General features: G+C 40.3%; 1 protein-coding gene across 1 annotated transcript in view; it reads left to right on the forward strand.

Moving 5' to 3' along the window:
* LOC124605613 overlaps positions 1-23,572 on the forward strand; it is a 94,029-nt gene that overhangs the window by 10,434 nt on the left and 60,023 nt on the right. Inside the window, exon 3 of the mRNA XM_047137420.1 lies at positions 4,930-5,092. Coding sequence (XP_046993376.1) covers positions 4,930-5,092 — 163 coding nt within the window. The remainder of the gene's footprint in view (positions 1-4,929; positions 5,093-23,572) is intronic.

Below are 23,572 nucleotides of genomic sequence, written 5' to 3' on the forward strand. Positions count from 1 at the left end.
TAATACCGACCTGCTTTCAGGGGAAAAAATGTGTTTTATTGCTATTTGAATGCTCCTCATAGATTATTTGCAGATGATGGTGTCACTTACCATCTTGTAAAGTCATTACATGATAAAGACCAGTTGCAGAATGATTTGAGCTTTTAGCCTACAAGGCCCTCGTCGAAAAAATGGGTGTGACTCTCTCACACACTCCACAGCGCTCTCTCTCGCACGCTCAAGGTCACGCGCTCTACTGTGCTGCCATCTATTGAGCACCCAGAGAGTCACCCAGAGAGCATCCCAGGGTGCCCCAGAGAGCTACAACACCAAGAAGAATCGCTTCTCGGCTTTTGGCAAGATCAATGTGTAGTATTGTGGCCCTTAAAAGGGCCTTTTTTTGAGAACTGCTTCAATGGTTATATAGAGTACAGTCACCCACAATGCGACAATCTTCCAAAGAGGAAGAACCATGAGCCTTAACCCATAAGTGAATATTTGAATCAGAATTTATCTTAAGACGTCTACGACAAGTCAAAGATAAACTCCCATGTGGCATAAAATAAGAACCCTCACCAGAGATAATAATCTCAGATACAGGTATAGTACGGTAAGCCAAAATTTCACGAGTTTCAAAGGATTCTAAACCAGCTCTACCTGCATTGTTACATGCAACAAAAGCAACAGTAATCCAACCATTACCAAGACTGGAAGAAGTGGTACTTTTCATTAGAGAAAAATTAAATCTCGCGCCACAAAACAAGGTAGGCCCATTTAAAAGTAGAAATTGAGCAGTTTTACCTACTCCCCTAACAACATTTTTCCCCTTACCTGTAGATGCAGCAGCACACACACACATGCACGCCAAATTATCTCTCACACACATGACCACATAGGCTGTGTGTGGGGGGGGGGGGGGGGTCTACTTTCAACAAAAGCCTTGTTGGCCGAAAGGTCACTTTCTGACAGTCTTTTTGTTATGCTTATCTGTGACTCAGCATCTCCACTCTGTGGAGAGTAGCAACAATCCTTTTCATAATATTGTTACAGTTCATTCTTGATTTTCCATTGTTTAGTCTCGATTTTCCATTGGTTAATCCTTAAAACAAAAGCATTATTCATTATGGAAGCATCTCCTCATGAAATTTCAATTACCAACGTGATCATTAAAGTGTCAAAATATTTGGTTGGTGCCCACCTGCTTAGGGAGAAATGATCATCAAAATAAAAAGAGAAATCAGAGCTGACACGGAAAGATTTAAGAGTTCATTTTTCCCATGCGCTATTAGAGAATGGAATGGAAGAGAAATAGCTTGAAGGAGGTTTGATTTACCCTCTTCCAGACACTTAACTGTGAATTGCAAAATACTCATGTAGATGTATGAGGATACTGGTTTTCTGACTTTACAAGAAACGAGAAGTGGACAAGCCACCAAGGACAATAGCAACACATTTATACAATCGGTCATCTTTACACTCTTGTTCCACATGTGGGTAGGTTATTATGTGAAAAGTTTCAAGTTTACCCCCACATAGTCCCAGAGTCATTAAAGATAAAATTTACCTTTTATTTTTTTTAAACATCAATTCTTTTGGCTGACTTGGCTTCAAATTATCAATATGAAAATTGCTCAAGAAATCTTTTATTCATTTTTTCTCTTAAGAGAGTGCAAAAAATTGTACAAGAAGGCTTAGTTTTCTCTTTTAAGAAAAAATTGCGGAAATATTATACATCAAAGTTGGTGAAACTTCGGGGGTGCACTTTGGATAGCTGCGCTGTGGTATCAACCAAATGACTGTACCTCTGCAAATATTATATTGGCAAAAGTAAAACTTTACCAGTGTTAATAGGGAATGTGCAGATGTTTGCACAAAATTTTATGAAAATCCTTTTCGGTCATGCAGGAACTTTTTTTCAAAATTAAACCACTTGGCATGGAATGGCCCAGTGGTGGATTCTTGATTGGTAGTAATGTCTAAGCAGAAAACTGCGCAGTAGTTTCAACAGAGCTTATATATAAAATAGGTGCTTTCACAGGTGATTCTACCTCAGTTGTGGTGTGATACATCAGTGACAAAATTGGAATAGAATGAACTGGATGGATGCGTGGGTCTCTCAAACAAGTATGACCCATATGACAAAGGGTTGGGAGCAGAAAAGCACGAGGTGAACCTCCTTTACCAAGGCTTTAATTGCCTTTTATTGTTCCCTTCCTCAAAATTCTTCCCACTTCCAGCACACTGTATTAAACCACTCACTGACCTTACAATATGCTTTTGTTGAACTCTTACTCTCAACTACCTATTATATACATCATATCCATATGAAAAAGTGCAAAACATTTTGCACGTTGTATTCTGTGCTGTGTTCCTATACAAAGGGTTTGTACTTCCAAATGTTAATTGCAGCGATGTTATCCTCCAAGCTTTTTCTCAGGAAGACTCAAGGGACTAGTAGCTGGTATTGAAAGCGTACATATGATGTGCGTGACACATTTGACTATTAGATGTTATTTCACCATTTTATACACAAATATTCTGGCTGTGTGCAAATAAATTCATCCAAAAGATTTCCCACAGGTTGTGTTCTTTCCCTCCTAGCTCTTTTCAGCCTTTGTGCTTTTGTCTGAATAACACAGACGTAGTACTTCTACCCATCAAAACGAGATCCTTCCTTTCCCATTCAATCACATGTCTGCTTTTTTTAGGTTGTTGCGTAGTAGACAGCATTACCAAGGCATTTACACTTTACATTGTGCTGTTTTTATTAGTCATGATTTCGTACATGAAATGGGTAGTACTATGTCCTACTCTTAATTTTATTTGCATAATCTGTTACATATGCTATGATGTACTATTCGTGCGTGTGCTGGAAGAGAGAGCCGTGATAAAAAGATGTACAGTTTGAAAGATGTTAAGAATGTTTGTATTAGAGAGAATGCGTGACACTGTAAAACAGACTACTCAAGTGTGTGTAGTTTTGATTGTTGCTGAAAATGATCTGTATTTTTGAAAATGGTTCAAAGTGTGTGTTATTCAGAGGATTATGGAACATGTACCGTGTTCAATCATTATGCAATGCCTCAAAGCAAACAATTTGTTGACATACAACCAGCACATACTCAAAAAATATCATTTTTGTGAAACACAAGTGGCTCTTTGTTCACCTGAAGTAATAAGTGCAACCAGCATGGGATTTCAAGTTGGTTACATATATCTAGATTTCCAGAGTGCTTTTGACACAGTTCCTCACAAGCAATCTTTTGTGGCGGCGTTCGTAGCGACAAGCAATTCGCTGTGGAAACGGCTTACGAAGTCACCGCCACACTTTTAGTAGCGGGCCGACCGGTCCGCTGGAACAGTGAACAGAAAGAGGAAAACCCAAACACTCTGATTAAATAAAAGTCGGTACTTATCTTTATTAACGAAGATACAGCAACACAGTAGTGAACTCCGGGTCTACAGAAATCTGTCTAGTTCGAGTCGGAGCGGCTAGGTCAGCGTCGGCTGACGACAAACAACAACTCTGCTGCGATGAACACACAACTGACTAGCAAGTACACAATTTGGTGGTGAGTATACAACCGAGCGGCGAATACAGAACTGTCCTAGCGCTCGCGACTCCAGCGCTTAAGAAACCAGAAGCCAGCGGTGGTGCGCGCAGACTTGCGGCGATTTCCTGTCTCGCTGGCGCTGCTTATGCGGACGGCATCCGGACTTTGATGCTGCCAACCTTTTGGCAGCGGGCTCAGGTGGCATTACTGGTTAGGATATAACACAATCCTATGGTGTTTCATTTCAGTTGGGCAACTGGATTCTCAATTTCCTGTCAGATAGGTCACTGTTCATAGTAATTGACACCAAACCATAAAGTGAAACAGGACTGATATCTGGGGTTCCTCAAGGAAGTGTTATAAGCCACCAGCTTTTCCTAGTTTATATAAATGATTAGAAGACAATCTGAGCAGCTCTCAGATTGTTTGCAGATGACACTGTCATTTTCTGCCTAGTAAAGTTATTAGAAGATCAAAACAAATTGCAAAATGTTTCAGACAAGAAATCTTTATTGTGAAAAAATGGCAGTTGACCCTAAACAATAAATAGTGTGACGACCTCCATATGAGTACTTAAAAAGTCCATTAATTTTCAGTCACACGATAAATCACAAACAATTTAAAAGATGTTGATTCAATGAGGTACCTAGGGATTACAATTGTGAACAACTTGTTTGTCCTCTTCTGGAATATTGCTGTGCAGTGTGGGGTCCTTAACATATAGGATAGATAGCACATGAAGAACAAGATCAAAGGTCAGCTCATTTTGTATTATCATGAAATAGTGGAGAGAGTATCACAAATATAATATGTGAGTTTTAGTGGCACTCATTAAAACAAAAGCATATTCTGTTTTGGTGAGATCTTTTCATAAAATTTCAAGCACCAGCTTTCTCCTCTGAAAGCCAAATTATTTTGTTGATTCCTCCCAAACAGGGAGAATGGCAGTTGCAATAAAATAATACAAATCCGAGCATGTGCAGAAATATTTCTGTTTTCATATTTCCCACATGTTGTTTGAGAGTGGAATGGTTTAGAATAGTCTGAAAGTGGTTCTCTGAACCCTCTCCCAAGCACTTAAATGACATAGTAGTAATTTAGATGTAAAGGAAATAATTATGTGCAGTATTTTGCTTGGGGGGACATTGTCTAGATGCCTGCCAGTTTTATGTAAATGTCACATATCCAATATTCAGTCCATAAGTCCTTCCATCATTTTTCATGCTCTAACTTTATTTCCCTTATACAGCTTTGTTGTGAGTGGTTCCTATTTTGACAGCTGGTTGTAAGCTGTGGCATTTTAAAACATGAAACAAACTTTTTGTTAGATTGTAAACATTGTGATTTAAATATAATAAAGTGTTTTTGATGTTACCAGTATGTTATTCAATTTTAGGATGATGGCATCTCGTGTGGCACTAGATGCTCAAGGTCGTTTGATATTGAGAGAGAATGGCAAGATAATCCTGCCTTATGAACATTTCGCTAATGCTGTAATGTTGAAGCATATGAATGGGCCACACGGGCTTCATCTTGGATTGGAAGGAACCATCAGAGCTGTAAGTGTTTTAAATAATTTTCAGTGATACACAGTATCATTGCTTTTGGTTTATATTGGACTTTAATGTCCTGTTTATGGCTTATTGTCTACCTACCTAATCATGTGAAGAATATTTATGTTCCATGATTGAATAAAAATATAAAAAATTATTCGCAAAAATTGAACTTCAGTTGTGTCAAGTTTTATTCTTAGCCCATTTTATTAGCCAGTTAATACAAATGGAAAAAATCATAAAATAATGATCAAACCTGGATGTTCAGATTGCATTACAGAACTGCTGGAAAATCTTCGCTGCAATACAGTCAGTTGAGTGAATAAAGATAATAGAAATGACTTCATTCAGTTTGCAGCGCACTTTTACTAATTATCTTTGTGGTTGCTGTGAAGAAGAATGAAAGTCTCGTAAGCGGAGCTATAATGTTCTATTTACTGTCAATGCCACCTCCCTCTACACTTCCATCCTCAATGCCTATGACCTTGCCACTATGGAACACTACCTTTTTGAACATCCAACTGACTTCAAACCTACAACCTACTTCCAGGTCACTATGACCAGCTGTATCCTCACCTGCAATTGTTTATCATTTGAAGGCTTCACCTACAAACAAATCTATGGTACAGAACCCCCAAACCCCTCACTTGGTTCAGATTCACTGGTGACACCTTTGTGATGTGGATCGAAGGTGAGGACACCCTATCCACATTCCTCCAGAACCTCAACACCTTCTCCTCGATTCATTTTACCTGATAATCCTCAACCTAACAAGCCCCTTCCTCAATTTTGACCTCCACATCAAACATACCAACCAGCAACAATAACTCCACTTCCGAAAGTAGCTGCCCATTGCATACCAAGGTGTCTCTTCCATGCAGCCTAGCTACCCATGGTTGTGACATCTGTAGCGACAAGCAGTCTCTCTCCAAATATCTGAATGGTGACACTTAGGCCTTCACAGACCAAAGCTACCCTCCCAATCTTGTCCAGAAATAGATGTCTCATGTCTTATCATTCCACTCATCTCCCACGTCCCACATACACACTGTCTGGTCACAAAGGAGCACTCCTCTCATGACTCAGTACCACCCAGGACTGGAGCAACTGAATCACATTTCCCGCCAAAGTTTCAGTTACCTCTCACTATGTCCTGAAATGAGGAATATCCTCTCCAGTATCCTCCCCACCCCTCCCACAGTGGTATTCCACCGCCCCCTGCTCAACCCCTGCTCACAACCACTTGACTCATGTCTCACATCCCTGCAACAGACTTAGATGCAAATCCTTCCTACACATCATCCCACTTCCACCTACCCAACTGCAGTACTCCACGGACCTGTCTCATTGAGCGGCGTCCTCAGCGATGTATCAATCATCTTTACTTATGAAGCATTGACAGTGGCTTTCGTTTTTCCTCTGACAAACTGTTTGTATGAATTTCTGGTGGCACAATAGGTTTCTCCCCCACATCTTGGACCTGTTGCTCTTCCATTCATTTGAACTATGAAATTTCTGGGGATCATCCTCAATAGGAAACTTCCTTGGTCCTCTCATGCATCATACCTGGCAGACCGCTGTATGCGATCCCTCAGTGTTCTATGTGTCCTCATTGGTACTTTGTGCAGATTGGCCCTCCTCCATTTGTACTGGTCCCTTGTCCATTCGAAACTTAAGATTATGGGTGCTTCTTTTATTCATCTGCATGTCTGTCCGTCTTACACCGTCTCTAGACTATCCATCATCATGGCATCCATTTGGCCACTGGCACCTTTCACGCTAGCCCAATTGAGAGTCTGTATGCAGAAGTTGCCGAATTACTGGTGTCCTACCACCATGACTTTCTCCTCAGTAGAAATGCATGCCGTTTGTCTGCCATGCTTGGCCACCCATCCTATGCCTCCTTCTTCGATGGCTTGTTTGATCACCAGTGTGGGACATATTCCTCTTCTCTATTACTGCCTGGAGTTCGCTCTCGGCTCTCGCTCCTGCAGCTTAACTTCAAGGTACCTGCAATTTTCCCAGTGGGTGTGAACCCTTCACCACCTTGCTTCATGTGGCAGCTTGTGTTCACCTTGGCCTTCATTCGGTTTCTAAGGACACTACTCCAGCCTTGCTCTATCGCCTTCATGCTTCGCATGGAATTTCACGATAGTACTGTTGTGCACACTGATGGCTCTCGGACTGACCGTGGTGTTGGGTGTGTCTTTGTTATTGGCACCAACGTTTTTTGGTATTCGCTTCTGGAACACTGATCTCAGTATTTATAGCATAGCTCTTCACCCTGTATTAGGCCACACAGTCCATCTGGCAACACCGGCTTTTCAATTGCATCATCTCTCAATGCCCTCCAAGGCCTCTTTGTGCTGCACACCGTCCATCCCGTAGTGCAAAGGTCCAAGAAAGCTATCACTGCTCACTCTTGATGGAACCACTATGGTGTTCATGTGGGTTCCTGGTCACTTTTGTTTGACAAGAAACAAGGCCACTGACACTGCTGCCGAGGCTGCAGTCCTTGTACCTCAGCCTGCTAGTTCTTACATTCCCTCCGATGATCTCCGTGTTGCTGTCTGTTAGCAGGTGGTGTCACTTTGGCATCACCACTGGTCCCCCCTTCATAGGAATAAGCTCCGAGCTATTAAGCCTCTCCCAGCGGTTTGGACAACCTCCTCTCAGCCCTCTCACTGCAAGATCATTTTAAGTAGGTTGCGTATTGGGCACTGTCTTTTTAGCCATTACCATGTGTTAAGTGGTGCTCCCCACCACTTTGTGATCATTGCACCCAGTTTTTTTGAGTGTCAGCCATTTCCTTACGGAATGCTCTTTTTTTAACCACTTATGTTCCCTTTTGTGTTTGCCATTTGAGTTGTTGGACGTTTTAGTGAACGACACATGGTTTGCCGACTGTGTTTTACTTTTTATAAATCATAGCAATATGGCAAAGGTCATTAATTTTTAGTTCTTGACATCCGTTTCTCTATGACGTATTTTATAAACCTTTCTCCGTGTCCCTGTTTTTAGCTGTCTTGTCTTTCGTTGTTTGGGATTGATGTGTAGTCATTTTGAACTCATCTCTTTGTCTTCGTGTTCTACAGTTTTTCCTTGGGCATGTATGACCCTAGTTGTTTTTGTGCCCTAAAACAAAACAAACAAACCTACTCCAGTCCTGTCGCAGGCATCTCCTACCCCAGTAAAGGCAGGGGTACTTGTGAATGCAGCCGTGTGATCTACAAATTAAGTTGCAATCACTTTGCCGCATTCTGTGCAGGCATGGCAACTAACAAGCTGTCTGTCCACATGAATGGCCTCCACAAACTATAGCCAACAAACAGCTGAACCACCCAATTGCTGAACATGCTGCCCAATATGGCATACTTCACTTTGGGAACTCTCCCTACAACATATCCTTCATTTCTGTAACCTCCTCGGCCTGAACGTTCTCCACTTCTCTCCTCTTCCTCTTCCCCTTCACCAGCCTCTCTCCACAGCACAACTCTCCTGACACTGCACCTAGCAGCCCTATCCTGTCCCTACCACATCCCTGCACACTCCCACAGGCAGCACAGTATCTTCTCATACCCGTACGGTGCTGTCCCTCCCCCTTCCAACACAATGCCTCCTCCTAATGCCCACCACCCACCCTAGTAGATTGCTGCTCATGTCAGATTGAGTCACAGTCAGGCTCCAGCACCCAGAGACAGTGGTTACATATGTGTGAGTTGTGCTTGTGTGTGTGTGTGTGTGTGTGTGTGTGTGTGTGTGTGTGTGTGTTTTCTATTTTGGAAGAAGAACTTTGTCTGAAAGCTTAATATTTTAGCAGTCTTTTTATTGTGTCTTTCTGTTACTCAACACCACCTCTATGTGGTGAGTAGCAGTCTGTCCTTCCCATTTTGTTGTTAATGTTCTATTTCTTTTTGATAAGCCAGTTCATTTCTCAATATCTCCAGTATATGGTGATTGATTATCTTAACTCCTGTTATTTCTAAACCACATCAGATCTAGCTAAAAGAACACTGCTTGTCAAAAATCACATAGCCCTTTGGCATGTCTAACTGTATACCCTACTGTATGCAGGTAATCAAAGAACACAGTGTTCTGAGGTTGTAGAATTGTCCTGGAGCTGTGCAAACCCAGGATGTAAGAGAAAGGTATAAAAAAGTAGATAACAACAACACATACAAGAAAAACTCACCGATACTTCAAAGTCATGGTAAAGATTTTACAGCCTGAAACAGAAATTGGATATTGCAGATCTGTGCATGAAATTCAGCTTTTCAGAAGTTAATATAGAGAGATGGTGGTTGGAGGTCTAGAGAAAGAGATGTGTTAGAAGATAGTGTACTGACTGGAGTGGGTTGCAATAGAATAAAAAATATAGGTAGATTTGATGGAAAAACTGTAGTGATTTATGTTACAGAAATCAAGTGAAGAAAGTGGCAAGAATAATGAAGAGGAAAAGCCAAATAACAGTAAAGACCAGAAAAGAAAAGTTGTAGCACCAAAGAATGGTATCAAATTAGTTGATATGATTGAAAGAAAATCAGTATAGACGTAATGTGTACTTAAATGAACCATCATATCATACCAAAATTGTCTACAGCTCAGAAATCTTTTTTCACCAACATTGTTTTACCACCCCAGATATCTGAGCATACTTCACGAACAGTCTTGTACTTATCAGAATTCAGGAGTGACTTTCTTGCGCGTCTCTGTTGGACCAAAACCCAGTTAGAAAGGACAAGATTGTGGGCCGTTTAGCCTTAGCATAACATTATATTCTGCTAACATATCACTCTGAATCAAGTTATGCAGTGAAATGAAATTTTATGACAAATTAAAATTTTCTGCCAGTTCTAAACTTGAACTTGGAACGTTTTTCTTTAGTGGTCATTGCTGTGTAAGCAGGGCTGTCAAGGAACATCTCTGGAGCAATTCAAAGCTTCAGTCAGCCACTACAACCCCCTTCTCCCACCCACCCCCTTCCATCTTAACTCTTCAGATGTCTCAGATATCATCCAACTAATTAATTTCAATGAGCCATTTGACATTTCTCCCCTTTTTAAAGAATGGCCTAACCATAGGGTTAAGTTTGTTTTCCAGTAAAACCAACACAAGAAGTAAATGTGGACATAGTGAAATACGCAAATGACAGAATGATGAAGATTTGGCTGAGGACGAGTAGTGTGATGTTGTTGTGGTCTTCAGTCCTGAGACTGGTTTGATGCAGCTCTCCATGCTACTCTATCCTGTGCAAGCCTCTTCATCTCCCAGTACCTACTGCAACCTACATCCTTCTGAATCTGCTTAGTGTGTTCATCTCTTGGTCTCCCTCTACGATTTTTACCCTCCACGCTGCCCTCCAATACTAAATTGGTGATCCCTTGATGCCTCAGAACATGTCCTACCAACCGATCCCTTCTTCTGGTCAAGTTGTGCCACAAACTTCTCTTCTCCCCAATCCTATTCAATACTTCCTCATTAGTTATGTGATCTACCCATCTAATCTTCAGCATTCTTCTGTAGCACCACATTTCGAAAGCTTCTATTCTCTTCTTGTCCAAACTATTTATCGTCCATGTTTCACTTCCATACATGGCTACACTCCATACAAATACTTTCAGAAATGACTTCCTGACATTTAAATCTATACTCGATGTTAACAAATTTCTCTTCTTCAGAAACGCTTTCCTTGCCATTGCCAGTCTACATTTTATATCCTCTCTACTTCGACCATCATCAGTTATTAACCCCAAATAGCAAAACTCCTTTACTACTTTAAGTGTCTCATTTCCTAATCTAATTCCCTCAGCATCACCCGACTTAATTCGCCTACATTCCATTATCCTCGTTTTGCTTTTGTTGATGTTCATCTTATATCCTCCTTTCAAGACACTGTCCATTCCATTCAACTGCTCTTCCAAGTCCTTTGCTGTCTCTGACAGAATTACAATGTCATCGGCGAACCTCAAAGTTTTTATTTCTTCTCCATGGATTTTAATACCTACTCCGAATTTTTCTTTTGTTTCCTTTACTGCTTGCTCAATATACAGATTGAATAACATCGGGGAGAGGCTACAACCCTGTCTTACTCCCTTCTCAACCACTGCTTCCCTTTCATGTCCTTCGACTCTTATAACTGCCATCTGGTTTCTGTACAAATTGTAAATAGCCTTTCGCTGCCTGTATTTTACCCCTGCCACCTTTAGAATTTGAAAGAGAGTATTCCAGTCAACATTGTCAAAAGCTTTCTCTAAGTCTACAAATGGTAGAAACGTAGGTTTGCCTTTCCTTAATCTTTCTTCTAAGATAAGTTGTAAGGTCAGTATTGCCTCACGTGCTCCAGTGTTTGTACGGAATCCAAACTGATCTTCCCCGAGGTCGGCTTCTACTAGTTTTTCCATTCGTCTGTAAAAAATTCGCGTTAGTATTTTGCAGCTGTGGCTTATTAAACTGATTGTTCGGTAATTTTCACATCTGTCAACACCTGCTTTCTTTGGGATTGGAATTATTATATTCTTCTTGAAGTCTGAGGGTATTTCGGCTGTTTCATACATCTTGCTCACCAGATGGTAGAGTTTTGTCAGGACTGGCTCTCCCAAGGCCGTCAGTAGTTCCAATGGAATGTTGTCTACTCCCGGCGCCTTGTCGACTGAGGTCTTTCAGTGCTCTGTCAAACTCTTCACGCAGTATCGTATCTCCCATTTCATCTTCATCTACATCCTCTTCCATTTCCATAATATTGTCCTCAAGTACATCGCCCTTGTATAGACCCTCTATATACTCCTTCCACCTTTCTGCTTTCCCTTCTTTGCTTAGAACTGGGTTTCCATCTGAGCTCTTGATATTCATACAAGTGGTTCTCTTATCTCCAAAGGTCTCTTTAATTTTCCTGTAGGCAGTATCTATCTTACCCCTAGTGAGATAAGCCTCTACATCCTTACATTTGTCCTCTAGCCATCCATGCTTAGCCATTTTGCACTTCCTGTCGATATCATTTTTGAGACATTTGTATTCCTTTTTGCCTGCTTCATTTACTGCATTTTTATATTTTCTCCTTTCATCAATTAAATTCAATATTTCTTCTGTTACCCAAGGATTTCTACTAGCCCTCGTCCTTTTACCTACTTGATCCTCTGCTGCCTTCACTACTTCATCCTTCAAAGCTACCCATGCTTCTTCTACTGTATTTCTTTCCCCCATTCCTGTCAATTGTTCCCTTATGCTCTCCCTGAAACTCTGTGCAACCTCTGGTTCTTTCAGTTTATCCAGGTCCCATCTCCTTAAATTCCCACCTATTTGCAGTTTCTTCAGTTTTAATCTACAGGTCATAACCAATAGATTGTGGTCAGAGTCCACATCTGCCCCTGGAAATGTCTTACAATTTAAAACCTGGTTCCTAAATCTCTGTCTTACCATTATATAATATATCTGATACCTTTTAGTATCTCCAGGGTCCTTCCATGTATACAACCTTCTTTCATGATTCTTAAACGAAGTGTTAGCTATGATTATGTTGTGCTCTGTGCAGAATTCTACCAGGCGGCTTCCTCTTTCATTTCTTAGCCCCAATCCATATTCACCTACTACGTTTCCTTCTCTCCCTTTTCCTACACTTGAATTCCAGTCACCCATGACTATTAAATTTTCATCTCCCTTCACTATCTGAATAATTGCTTCTATTTCATCATACATTTCTTCAATTTCTTCGTCATCTGCAGAGCTAGTTGGCATATAAACTTGTACTACTGTAGTAGGTGTGGGCTTCGTATCTATCTTGGCCACAATAATGCGTTCACTATGCTGTTTGTAGTAGCTTACCTGCATTCCTATTTTCCTATTCATTATTAAACCTACTCCTGCATTACCCCTATTTGATTTGGTGTTTATAACCCTGTAGTCACCTGACCAGAAGTCTTGTTCCTCCTGCCACCGAACTTCACTAATTCCCACTATATCTAACTTTAACCTCTCCATTTCCCTTTTTAAATTTTCTAACCTACCTGCCCGATTAAGGGATCTGACATTCCACGCTCCGATCCGTAGAACGTCAGTTTTCTTTCTCCTGATAACGACATCCTCTTGAGTAGTCCCCGCCCGGAGATCCGAATGGGGGACTATTTTACCTCCGGAATATTTTACCCAAGAGGACGCCATCATCATTTAATCATACAGTAAAGCTGCATGTCCTCAGGAAAAATTACAGCTGTAGTTTCCCCTTGCTTTCAGCCGTTCGCAGTACCAGCACAGGAAGGCCATTTTGGTTATTGTTACAAGGCCAGATCAGTCAATCATCCAGACTGTTGCCCTTGCAACTACTGAAAAGGCTGCTGCCCCTCTTCAGGAACCACACATTTGTCTGGCCTCTGTTGTGGTTGCACCTACGGTACGGCTATCTGTATCGCTGAGGCACGCAAGCCTCCCCACCAACGGCAAGGTCCATGTCTCATGGGGGGGGGGGACGAGTAGTGGATTGAAGGATTTCATCTAAATATGTGCATCACAGACAGGAAATAAAGAGGAGTACATAGAAGACTGCTGAGAGAAATTTGAGAATGAAATTATGGATGTGGATGTTGATAGTGATGGATGATTTTATGTCTAGGTGGGAAATGAACAGCTAGGGATTGAAGAGGTAATTGGTTGTATGAAAATGGGAGAAACAATATAGTGGAGATGCTGAGTAGCAGATAGGTGCAACAAAAAGACTCACAGCTTTCGGTCATTAAGGCCTTTGTCGACAATAGACACACATACGCACCCAAACAACATCGCAGTGTGTGGTTTCAGTTATCTGAGACTGCAGTCATGTGGGCGAGTTGCATTTGCATGAGTGTGTGTGTGTGTGTGTGTGTGTGTGTGTGTGTGTGTGTGTGTGTCGTTGATGAAGACCTTAATGGCCGAAAGCTATAAGTGTAAGTGTGTTTTGTTGTGCCTGTCTGTGACTCAACATCTCCGCTATATGGTGAGTAGCAACTTTCCTTCTCATAATATTGTTACATTCCTGGATTTGAAAATGGGAGAAAGAATGATGAAAAACTGTAGTGAATTATGTTACAGAAATTATGTGAGTTTTGTAAAATAAATGTATGAATTATTGGCGTATGTGAGTCAGTAAGAAAAATAGCCAAATGGTTGGGGAGAAAGAAGGACGAGGACTACTTCCTGGTGCAAAAGCAAAATCTTTGGCAGTTGATGGGTGTAACTGCATTTCCAGGAGAAGATCTCGTGGAGACCATGGAGCAAAGGTGGCAAAGATGAGGATGGGTAAAATGGAAAGAATACAGGCAATAAAGTAGAAGAAAATAAAAGTGTAAAAGCAAGAAGATAGAAAGGTACAGAAAAAGTTTGGTGAGTTGCTTAAGCTTTAAGTCCCAAGTGCTGACTATTGAAATATGGAAGAGGAATGGGGTAAGTTTGAAGAGACATTTGTAAACAATGTGGAGAACACCTGTGGCAGGATGTCTGGAAGGATGAAGGATAAGGAGACACGATCAGAGAAATAGCAGGTGAAGGAAGCAGTTAAGGAAAAGAATAACTCATGACAAGAATAGAACAGAGACAAAATTGAAGAAAGCAAATGGAAATACCAGGAAAGCAGAAAGAATTTTAAGGAAATGGTAGCAGAAGAAATGAGGAAAAGTTGGTGGAATTCATACAAGAGATGGAAAAGGGTGTTAATTAGGATAAGAATAAGTCGTGGAATCAAAAGAAGTAAGAGGAATGAAAGAATTTACACAAAGCTGATGAAAGGGGCTGGTGGTGAACTAATACCACAACCAAAGGAGATAAGACAAAGGTGGAAAGAGTACTTTGACAAACTACTAAATGTAAAAATAATTATGAAAAGAGAAGTACAGCGGGAGGATCTGGGTGTGAAAAAAAGAGAAAGATGATACAGTACTATAGTTCAATTCTTTTATCTTGGCGGCTCGCGCATGCCCGCCCAGACGCTGGAGATTGCTGCGTTGCCAGTTGCACACGACGCACGCGCCAATAGAAGCAGCGCCATAGTATAGCATAGTTCGCAAGCTTACGTGTAGGGGGGAGCGCGCAGTTCATGAAGTAAAGCCACCACGGCCGCATTAACCCTTTCGCTGCTACAAAGACGTGCTCCCTGCATTCCGCGCTGTGGGCGATTTTGTCACTGCACTGCTCGCCTGTGCAGACACATTGTGTTCCGACTGCTTTGACACTCTTTATCATTCGATTCCACAAAAACTATTTGGCTCAAAAATTAGATTTTTACCTATCTTCTTGACTGATACCTTCCCCCCATTAATGACTTAATTTTGTTTCGATGTTCAACGCAGTTATTATGCAGCATTAAATATAGTAAACCTTTGCACGAAATTTTGAAGAGTTTGCAGAGGTAAAAGTCCATAGAGTATACTTTCCGTATGGTCGATTTTAGTTGCCACAATGTTGAGAATGAAATGTGGACAAGATACCTATATATTTCATTTAATTTAAGTACCACATAAGTGTCGTATGTAATATTGAGAAATATTCCACCTTTCGCGACTGTAACAAAAGTTTTACTTACACTGGGCACGTTTGGCTTTATTTTAAAGCACTTCAATCAATCAAAAGGAAGTAGACAAAATACATTAAACAAAACTGTGGACTTACAAAAACATTAGGACTTGAATATACCGTCTGTCAGTGAAGTGCTCAGAGCTATGCCAAATATAATTTTGTGTGTGGCACACACAAACAGCATTTATTTGCCAAAACACTGATGACCCAACACAAACGTTGAATATTGTGCTACCGCAGCACAAAACTATGAAAGGTGACTTGGCAATGGAGGACGCAAAATACAGTCCTCTTATGGTGCTTCAAAAAAGAGAAACGCGTCTGGTCTAAATAAGTCGCTTATTACAGTTGCAGAAGAGGGATATATTTCAATACCAGTGGTAAAACTGTGACTGTGGAACAAAAACAAGAAATAGAACATGAATACCATTGTGTATGTGCCATACCTTTCACCGATGGAAGTGCTTTAAAATAAAGCCAAACGCGCCGTGTGTATATAAAACTTTTATTACAGTCGCGAAAGACGGAATATTTATCAATATTACATACGACACCTATGTGGTACTTAAATTAAATGAGATATTGTTATACAGTAAATATTATATGAAATTTGGGTATCTTGTCCACATTTCATTCTCAACATTGTGGCAACTAAAATCGACCATACGGAAAGTATACGCTATGGACTTTTGCCTCTGCAAACTCTTCAAAATTTCGTGCAATGGTTTACTACATTTAATGCTGCACATCAAAACAAAATTAAGTCATTTATGGGGGGAAGGTATCAGGCAAGAAGACGTGTAAAAATCAAATTTTTTGGCCAAATAGTTTTTGTGAAATCGAATGATAAGTGTGTCAAAGCAGTGGGAACACCATGTGTCTGCACAGGCGAGAAGTGCAGTGATGACAAAATCGCGCACAGCGCGGAATGCGGGGAGCACGTGTCTGCAGCAGCGAAAAAATTAATGAAGAGGCAAAGCACTAGAAATTTCATTCAAACGAATAAAATTCGTGAAGTAAGGCACTCCAATATTGTTTTTTAATAAAGAAAATATTAAGCACCACACAAGGTTTGAACTCATAACCTTTCACTTGGCAGTCCAACACCTTAACCGTTCCGCTACCTCAGCTCAACGAACAGTGTAACTCCATAAAGACTCTAACACCTCACGCAGCTACTTCTAAACACTGTTGGTATGACTATGAAATACTCACGCTTCGTCGAAGTACAATAGGAAATAAACAATTACCGCTGTTCTTTATTGCGAAAAAGCAGTTCGTGAGATTGAAACAAACACCTTTCCTTGCTATCGCCTGAATTAGGAGTCTTATTGCTTGTTTGGTTTAATTAATTAATAGAATATGAAGCGGAAAAGAATGCTTTTTCCAAACCTTCTGTAAAAGAAAGTCTGCTATCAAGAGATTGCTTTTGTTCTATTACTTTATTTATGACTGAACGTTTCTAAAACTGAATACACTCGTCCCTGCTCTGCACTGCTGTCGAGATCTGGCAACGTCGTTGTCTGTTCATTGGCTGACTGTGTTTTGTGACGTCATATGCGCAGAACGAACCTAAACTCGGCTGCCAAGATATATGACGCACACTTTAGCTGTCAGAAGAATGAAAACAGGAAAGACAGCTTGAATAGATGAAATAAATGTGAAGATGATAAAGGCAACTCTAGGTACTGGGCTGCAATGTTATGTAGATTGCTAAGGTGCATATGCAACAGAACTGTGTGCTCACAGAATGGGAAAAGTGAACAGTAATTCCAATCTTCAGGAAAGGATACAGAAATGTGTGTGGTAACTGTCGAGGGATTACACTTGTATCAAAAGCAGTAAAATAATGAAGAGGATACTGGAAAGAGGATTGAGGGAAAAAGTGGAAGATCAGTTAGAAGAGGAGCAGTGTGGTTTTTGACATGGTAAATCAGTGGTGGATCCAGTCTTTAGCAAGAGATAGTTGATTGAAAGCGACTGGGAGTATGTGAGAGACCTGGAGATGTCTGAACTTAGTAAAGCCATATGTTAGTGTCCCAGAGGAAAGCTTCAGCTGTGTTCAGACCCTAGTTGGAAGAAGTAATTGGTTTTGGAAGGAAATGTGCTTTCACAATTACCCATACTAATGTAAGGAGTCCATAAAAGAAGGTCCTAGTTGTAAATTTTAGTAGTGTCAGCTTTAAGCATCATACAGTGTTGGGAATTCAGGGTCACAATTAAAGAGTTACTCACAATTTTCAATAAGCTTATATGCTGGTACTGCTTTGTTGGTTTCCACTTGCAGTGCCACATACACAAAGTGTCATCTCCTGAACATGGCATTTTGTGTTGCGCAGCTTGCTAAGAGTGACTCTTTAATTTCAGTTCAGTGTGTGTTCCATCTAAAGTTTGTCACCCCCCATGTGATGTAGACATCTTCTGATGGTGTAGTCAATTGAAAATGACTGGATGTATGTGTGCAGGGAAAAGCACGTGATGACCAAAACTGTTTGAAGATGATGGTGATGACTGTGTCATGGCATCTTAACTGCATAGTCGTAAGATATCTGTTCAGAAACCAAGTCTTGAGCTTCAGTTGCCAAAGACGACCATGTGGGAGGTTTTAAGAGATGTTTACACATGTGTCTATACTAGTTACAGTTGGTACTTGCTTTAGAGATGACTTTCTTGATCATGTGTTGTTCAGTGACAAGGCAACTTCTCATCGAAGTGGGAAGGTAAATACCCATAATGTTCTAATCAGGGGTTCAGAACATCTTCATGAACTTGTATGATATCAAAGCGATTCCCCAAAATTAAACATTTCCTGTGTTGTGTCCCGTTGTCCAGTATACAACCTCCCCCTCTCTGTGTTTTTGCACTGAAGCTACCGTAACACAGGTGGCTTATTTGAATATGTTGCAAGAATGGCTCTTTCCCCAAGTAGAAGATGACTTAAACTTTGACAGCAAGATGGAGCCCCTCCCCATTGGCATCTTCTTTTGTGGGAGTGGTTGAATGTCGGAAGTCCCTGGCTGTTGGATTGCTTGTAATGGTCAGTACGATGGAGCTCTTTGCTGCTGACCTAATTCACCTGACCTCAAGCCATGCAATTTTTTCCATTTGGGCTTTATAAAAGACAGTGTCTACATTCTGCCACTACCTAATAATTTGCCAAGGTTGAGACACAGAATTGAAAAGACTGTTGCTTCCTTTGCTCCAGACTTGTTAATCAAATTGTGGAGACAGTTTTGGATTTTATGTTGGATGTGTACAGTATGACTAAAGGTGCACATACTGAATATTTGTAGGAAAACTGGGCTAGTTTACTTTCACTTTTATGTACAATTTGTTGTAAATAGTCTAAATTAAACTGTTTTAATATACCATTGAAACTGGGACATTCTGTTGTAGACATCCCATATTATAAATGCAATAGTAACTCAGCCCATTACTTTTGCACAACTAAACTGCAAAATCAGTTTAGATGAAATTTTGTATGGAGATAGCTTGAACCCTGAAAAAGAACATAGGCTACTTTAGAAAATTAAAAAAAAAGTCACTGAACTTAAAAATTGTTTAAAAAATTTAAATTTATTTGATAATTATTGTATAATGTACAAGGTAAGTCCATAAAATAAGATCTCCAAGGCACTGGAGCTGTGAGGAATGCTTTCATGCAAGATCTGGAAACACTGACATGTAGCTTGGTTCTCTCCCTTCAAATCCCCACCAACCCGAGTCTACTGCGACACTCAGTCTTGACTGGGCAGCCGTTCGCGATGGAGCTACCCCTCACTTCTCCTAGCTGCCCTGCAGTGGATTCTTAATCTCCCTGATTTGCTACCCCCAGTGTTAAGAGACAATGCCTCAGTGGCTGACTTAGTATTAGGTTTTATTCATGACTGGGACTTTTGCCACTTTCTATAAGGGAGGGCCACTTAACCGTATCGGGCCATTGAGGTGTTCGAAGAACACTGTGTTGCCTCCTCTGCTCAGACCAGGCTGTGACTATCTGGGCTTTGTGATCCATCCCAGCCCTTTTATTCTTCCTCCCCCATCTTGTGTGATGTGTTTGACTTCTTCATATTTTGTCTGTCTGTGCTTCTCTTGCCCTGTCAGTGTTGCTAGTCTTTTGTTGGCAGTTTCTGAGTGGGGTACCTCTGGTAAGTGGTGAGGGATGTATGTCCCCCTCATTGCTCGCTGCTTTTGGGGGCTCCCAGCTGCCCCCTGGATGGGGCACATCGCCTGCCTTTATTCCTATATCTCCCTTTCTTCTGTTTTGTCCCTTATCTGGCCTTTGTTGACCTTTGATAGACCTCCGGATTTTCTTCCTCTGGATTTTGTGCGGTAGGTTGTCTCTGATGTACAGTCATGTAGAGGTATCTGTTCAAGGAAAACGGGACTGGTGATGATGTGCTACCTTGGCCCCTTTAATCATCCACACTTACTTCTCCTGCCAGGTGTGAGTTGCATGCAGTGATTTGTGATTGGAATTTGAAATGTAATTTCAGAGGTTTTCTGCTTTTGCTTATGACTTGTCACCTTCTGCCAGTTCCCATTTTCTATTTTGCACTTCAACCTGTCTAATTCAAGATATACTATTTCTAATTCTGCCTGAAGGGTACAAATCTTTCTTCCCTGTTCTGTGAGTCTCTTGTCTCGACTGCAGAATCTACAGGTCCATGGGAGAGCCCTCATTCACTGGCTTCCCTGCTTTAGTCAACACAATGAAACACCAACCCGCAACCCTGACATGTTTCTCCCATACTAACGAACCTATGGCAACATCCACATTTATCACATGGCATTACTTTTCTGTTTAACAGTAATGGAAATTCCTGGATGGAAGAAAGTTAAAATAAAGGAAAGGCAACCACTCACCTAGAGAAGATCAATGCAGGGAGCACAGTAATACATAACAGAAAACAAGCTTTCAAGCACTGCTCTTTTTGCCAGCAATAGCACATACATTCACATACACAACACAGACACCAAAATGCACACTCCCATAGCCACTGCAACCAGCTTGGTTGAGTTGGTTGGTTAGTTAGTTACCTTCCGATGAGTTGCACAGCTAACTTCTAGGCAGCAGGCAGACGTGAAACATAAGTTTGTAGATGCCACACAGATATTCGCTGAGTGTAAGTTTTATGTACCAGAAGACACGAAATGAATGAAAACTAGAAGCCCGATATTTTTTAAGAACAATCTTAAACAGACACTGTCAGGAAGTCATGAAAAGCAGTGCAATTTATCCAAACCGGCACATTGTGTTCATCAACTGCTGTTGATAATGTCAGAGTACTTGGCGTGTGCGACCGTCAGCCATGACTGCAAACTGCCAACGTAACATATGTAAATGATATTAGACTCTCAGTTTCACATTAAGCATGTTTTTACTTTTTGTGGATGATACAAATATAGGAATAAAAAATAACACAAGTCCTCTTACTGAAAAGGCAACTAATGAGAGATTTGAAAACATCAACAGATGGTAGAAAGCAGATGGATTATCATTTAATTTTGACAAGACTTAGGAAATAGATTTCAATACTTCTCACAAAACTCCACAGGCTGCTAAAATAAGTTTCTCAAACAATGAAATATAAGAAGTAGAACATTGACAGATCATAACCTTCATAGGAAACCCACTGCCTAGAATTAATGAAGCACCTGGGTCAACTATGTGTGCAGCAAACATTATTACTCATATAGGAGATGATGCATATTTCCATTCACTAATGAGTTATGGAATCATTTTTTGGGGAAATTCGAATTTCAGGGATGGCATTCCATTATACAGAAGTGTGGTACAGGAATCATTTCTGTGTTTGTTTAAGAGCATCCTGCACAGACCTCTTCCAAAAACTGGGTATTTTGACAAATAGGATGCTTCACAATACACACATTCATTAATGTCCTTTGTCATCACAAATATTTCATTTTTCATAAGAAATAGTGAAAGGCTTGAATATAATGAAAGAGCCAAAAATAACCCTTGCAAGGTTTCAGTGGATTTCTTTAGTACAGAAAGGGGTCAGATACACATGTACACACATTTTTCAACAACCTACCAGAGCATATCAAATGTCTTGTAAACAAAGTAGTGAAGTTTAAGACTGAATTCAGGAAATTACTGTCGGGAAAGTCCCTCAATTCCATTGAAGAGTATTTTCAAGAAACTCTAAAATTTAATGTAATATGTTAACATAGAATTAGCGCCATAATACAGTAATTCAATGTTATTTCATTGTTTTACATTTGAATTAAATGTGCATCCTTGACTTCTTTCTGCATCGGAGAGACAACTGTCTGTAGGGTCCATGGAATATGACTATTGTCATGTAGCGTTTAAGATATTATACGAAAATTACAATATATACCAGTTATGTGGTAACCTTGATGCTTACAAAGCAAAGAAGAAAGAATGCAATAGACTGATGAAAATAATCATCTCTAGCTTTTATTTAGATGAAGTCACTACTTTGAATAATATGTCTTAATACTGCTTGATAATGTGTCTTAATACTGTGTGGTCCCCCATAAACAAAAATAGGAAAGGTTCAAATAGGGCAGCCCAGAGATAAAATAACACTGTAGAAGGATGCAAAGCAATACACAGATCCATATCATCACATGAAATCAATAACACTTGTAACTAGTGTTATGGTGAGGTAGTAAGACAAACTCAAGAATCACTGAAATCCTGTAGCAAAAAGCTCAGATAAGATCCCCAGACCTAGATGGTATATTTACTATGATAATCAAGCATTGTAGTCATTGGTTGATGCAACAGTTGACTCTTCTTGTAAATTCAGTCATAGAAAAAGAATATTTTGATGTTGCCTTGGGGGTGGGGGATGTAGTGCCTGTATATAAAAAGGGAGATGGAAAGATCCCTGGAATTATCACCCTAGTACTATTTACTATACCATGTCTGAAATAGTAGAGACTGCCTTCAGAAGAAGAGTAGTAAATTTCATAAAGAAAAATATCATATTATATGAGATACATCATGATTTTAAGAATGCAGATCTATGGAAACAACAGTAGCAAACAATTTAGCTTGTGTAGCTGAAGCATTAAATGAACGGAAGAATATGTCTGTTGTAGTCATTGATCTTTGTGAGGCATTGATTGTGTAAGCAAAACAAAAGTAATTAAAACAAAAACTTAGTAATTACGGCATAACTATTATTCATAATATGGGTAAACAATGTAATCGTATGCAGATGACACAGCTCTCATTGAAAGGCACTTAGGATTAAGGGTTTAGTTTTTGATCAAGTGAAACCAACCCTAGAAGAATATGCTGAAGCAGTAATTTCATTCTCTAATTTCTCTAGGAATTCCTCAGTGCTCTCTTCTTTCTTTCCTGTCTGTGGTGCTTATACTTGGATATAATCATTCGCTACATTACTTGTCCTCAGCTAAATCATCATCATCCTGTCATTTGTGTATTCCATTGCGTCCACATATTCTTGTAGAGTTGGTTTTAGTATTGCAGCCCCTCCAGTTTTGGCTTCTTGTCTACAGCTTCCATAAAGTGTGCATTCTTTCCTCAGTCTCCTCCTTCTTCTTCCCTTCCACTTGATTTTACTAAGCCCCACCAGTCATGGTCATCACATTAATAATAACCACCAATGTCTAGCCATCCACTTCCCATGGTTCACCCAGAACCCCAAGAACTGCGGGTCACTGCAGGGTATGCCATAACCTTTCCTGAGGCTCGGTTTGAAGTATTCCATATGTAGGCTATTATTGCAATGAGCTCACTACTCCCAAAGGCATAGTAGAGCTATTGCCAGCATATATTTAGGCTACAATACCCCTAACATGGAGAGCAAACACCTTTTATAGCTGCTCCTGTGGAGTGCATGCACTATAGGTAATGTGATACAGAGATAGTTGTTCTGCTTTTTACAAATTGAGACTGCTGTATTCTCTTCAGTGTCTAAAAATTCT

Source organism: Schistocerca americana, chromosome 3 (assembly GCF_021461395.2).
Source record: "Schistocerca americana isolate TAMUIC-IGC-003095 chromosome 3, iqSchAmer2.1, whole genome shotgun sequence".
Classification (NCBI taxonomy): Eukaryota; Metazoa; Arthropoda; class Insecta; order Orthoptera; family Acrididae; genus Schistocerca; species Schistocerca americana.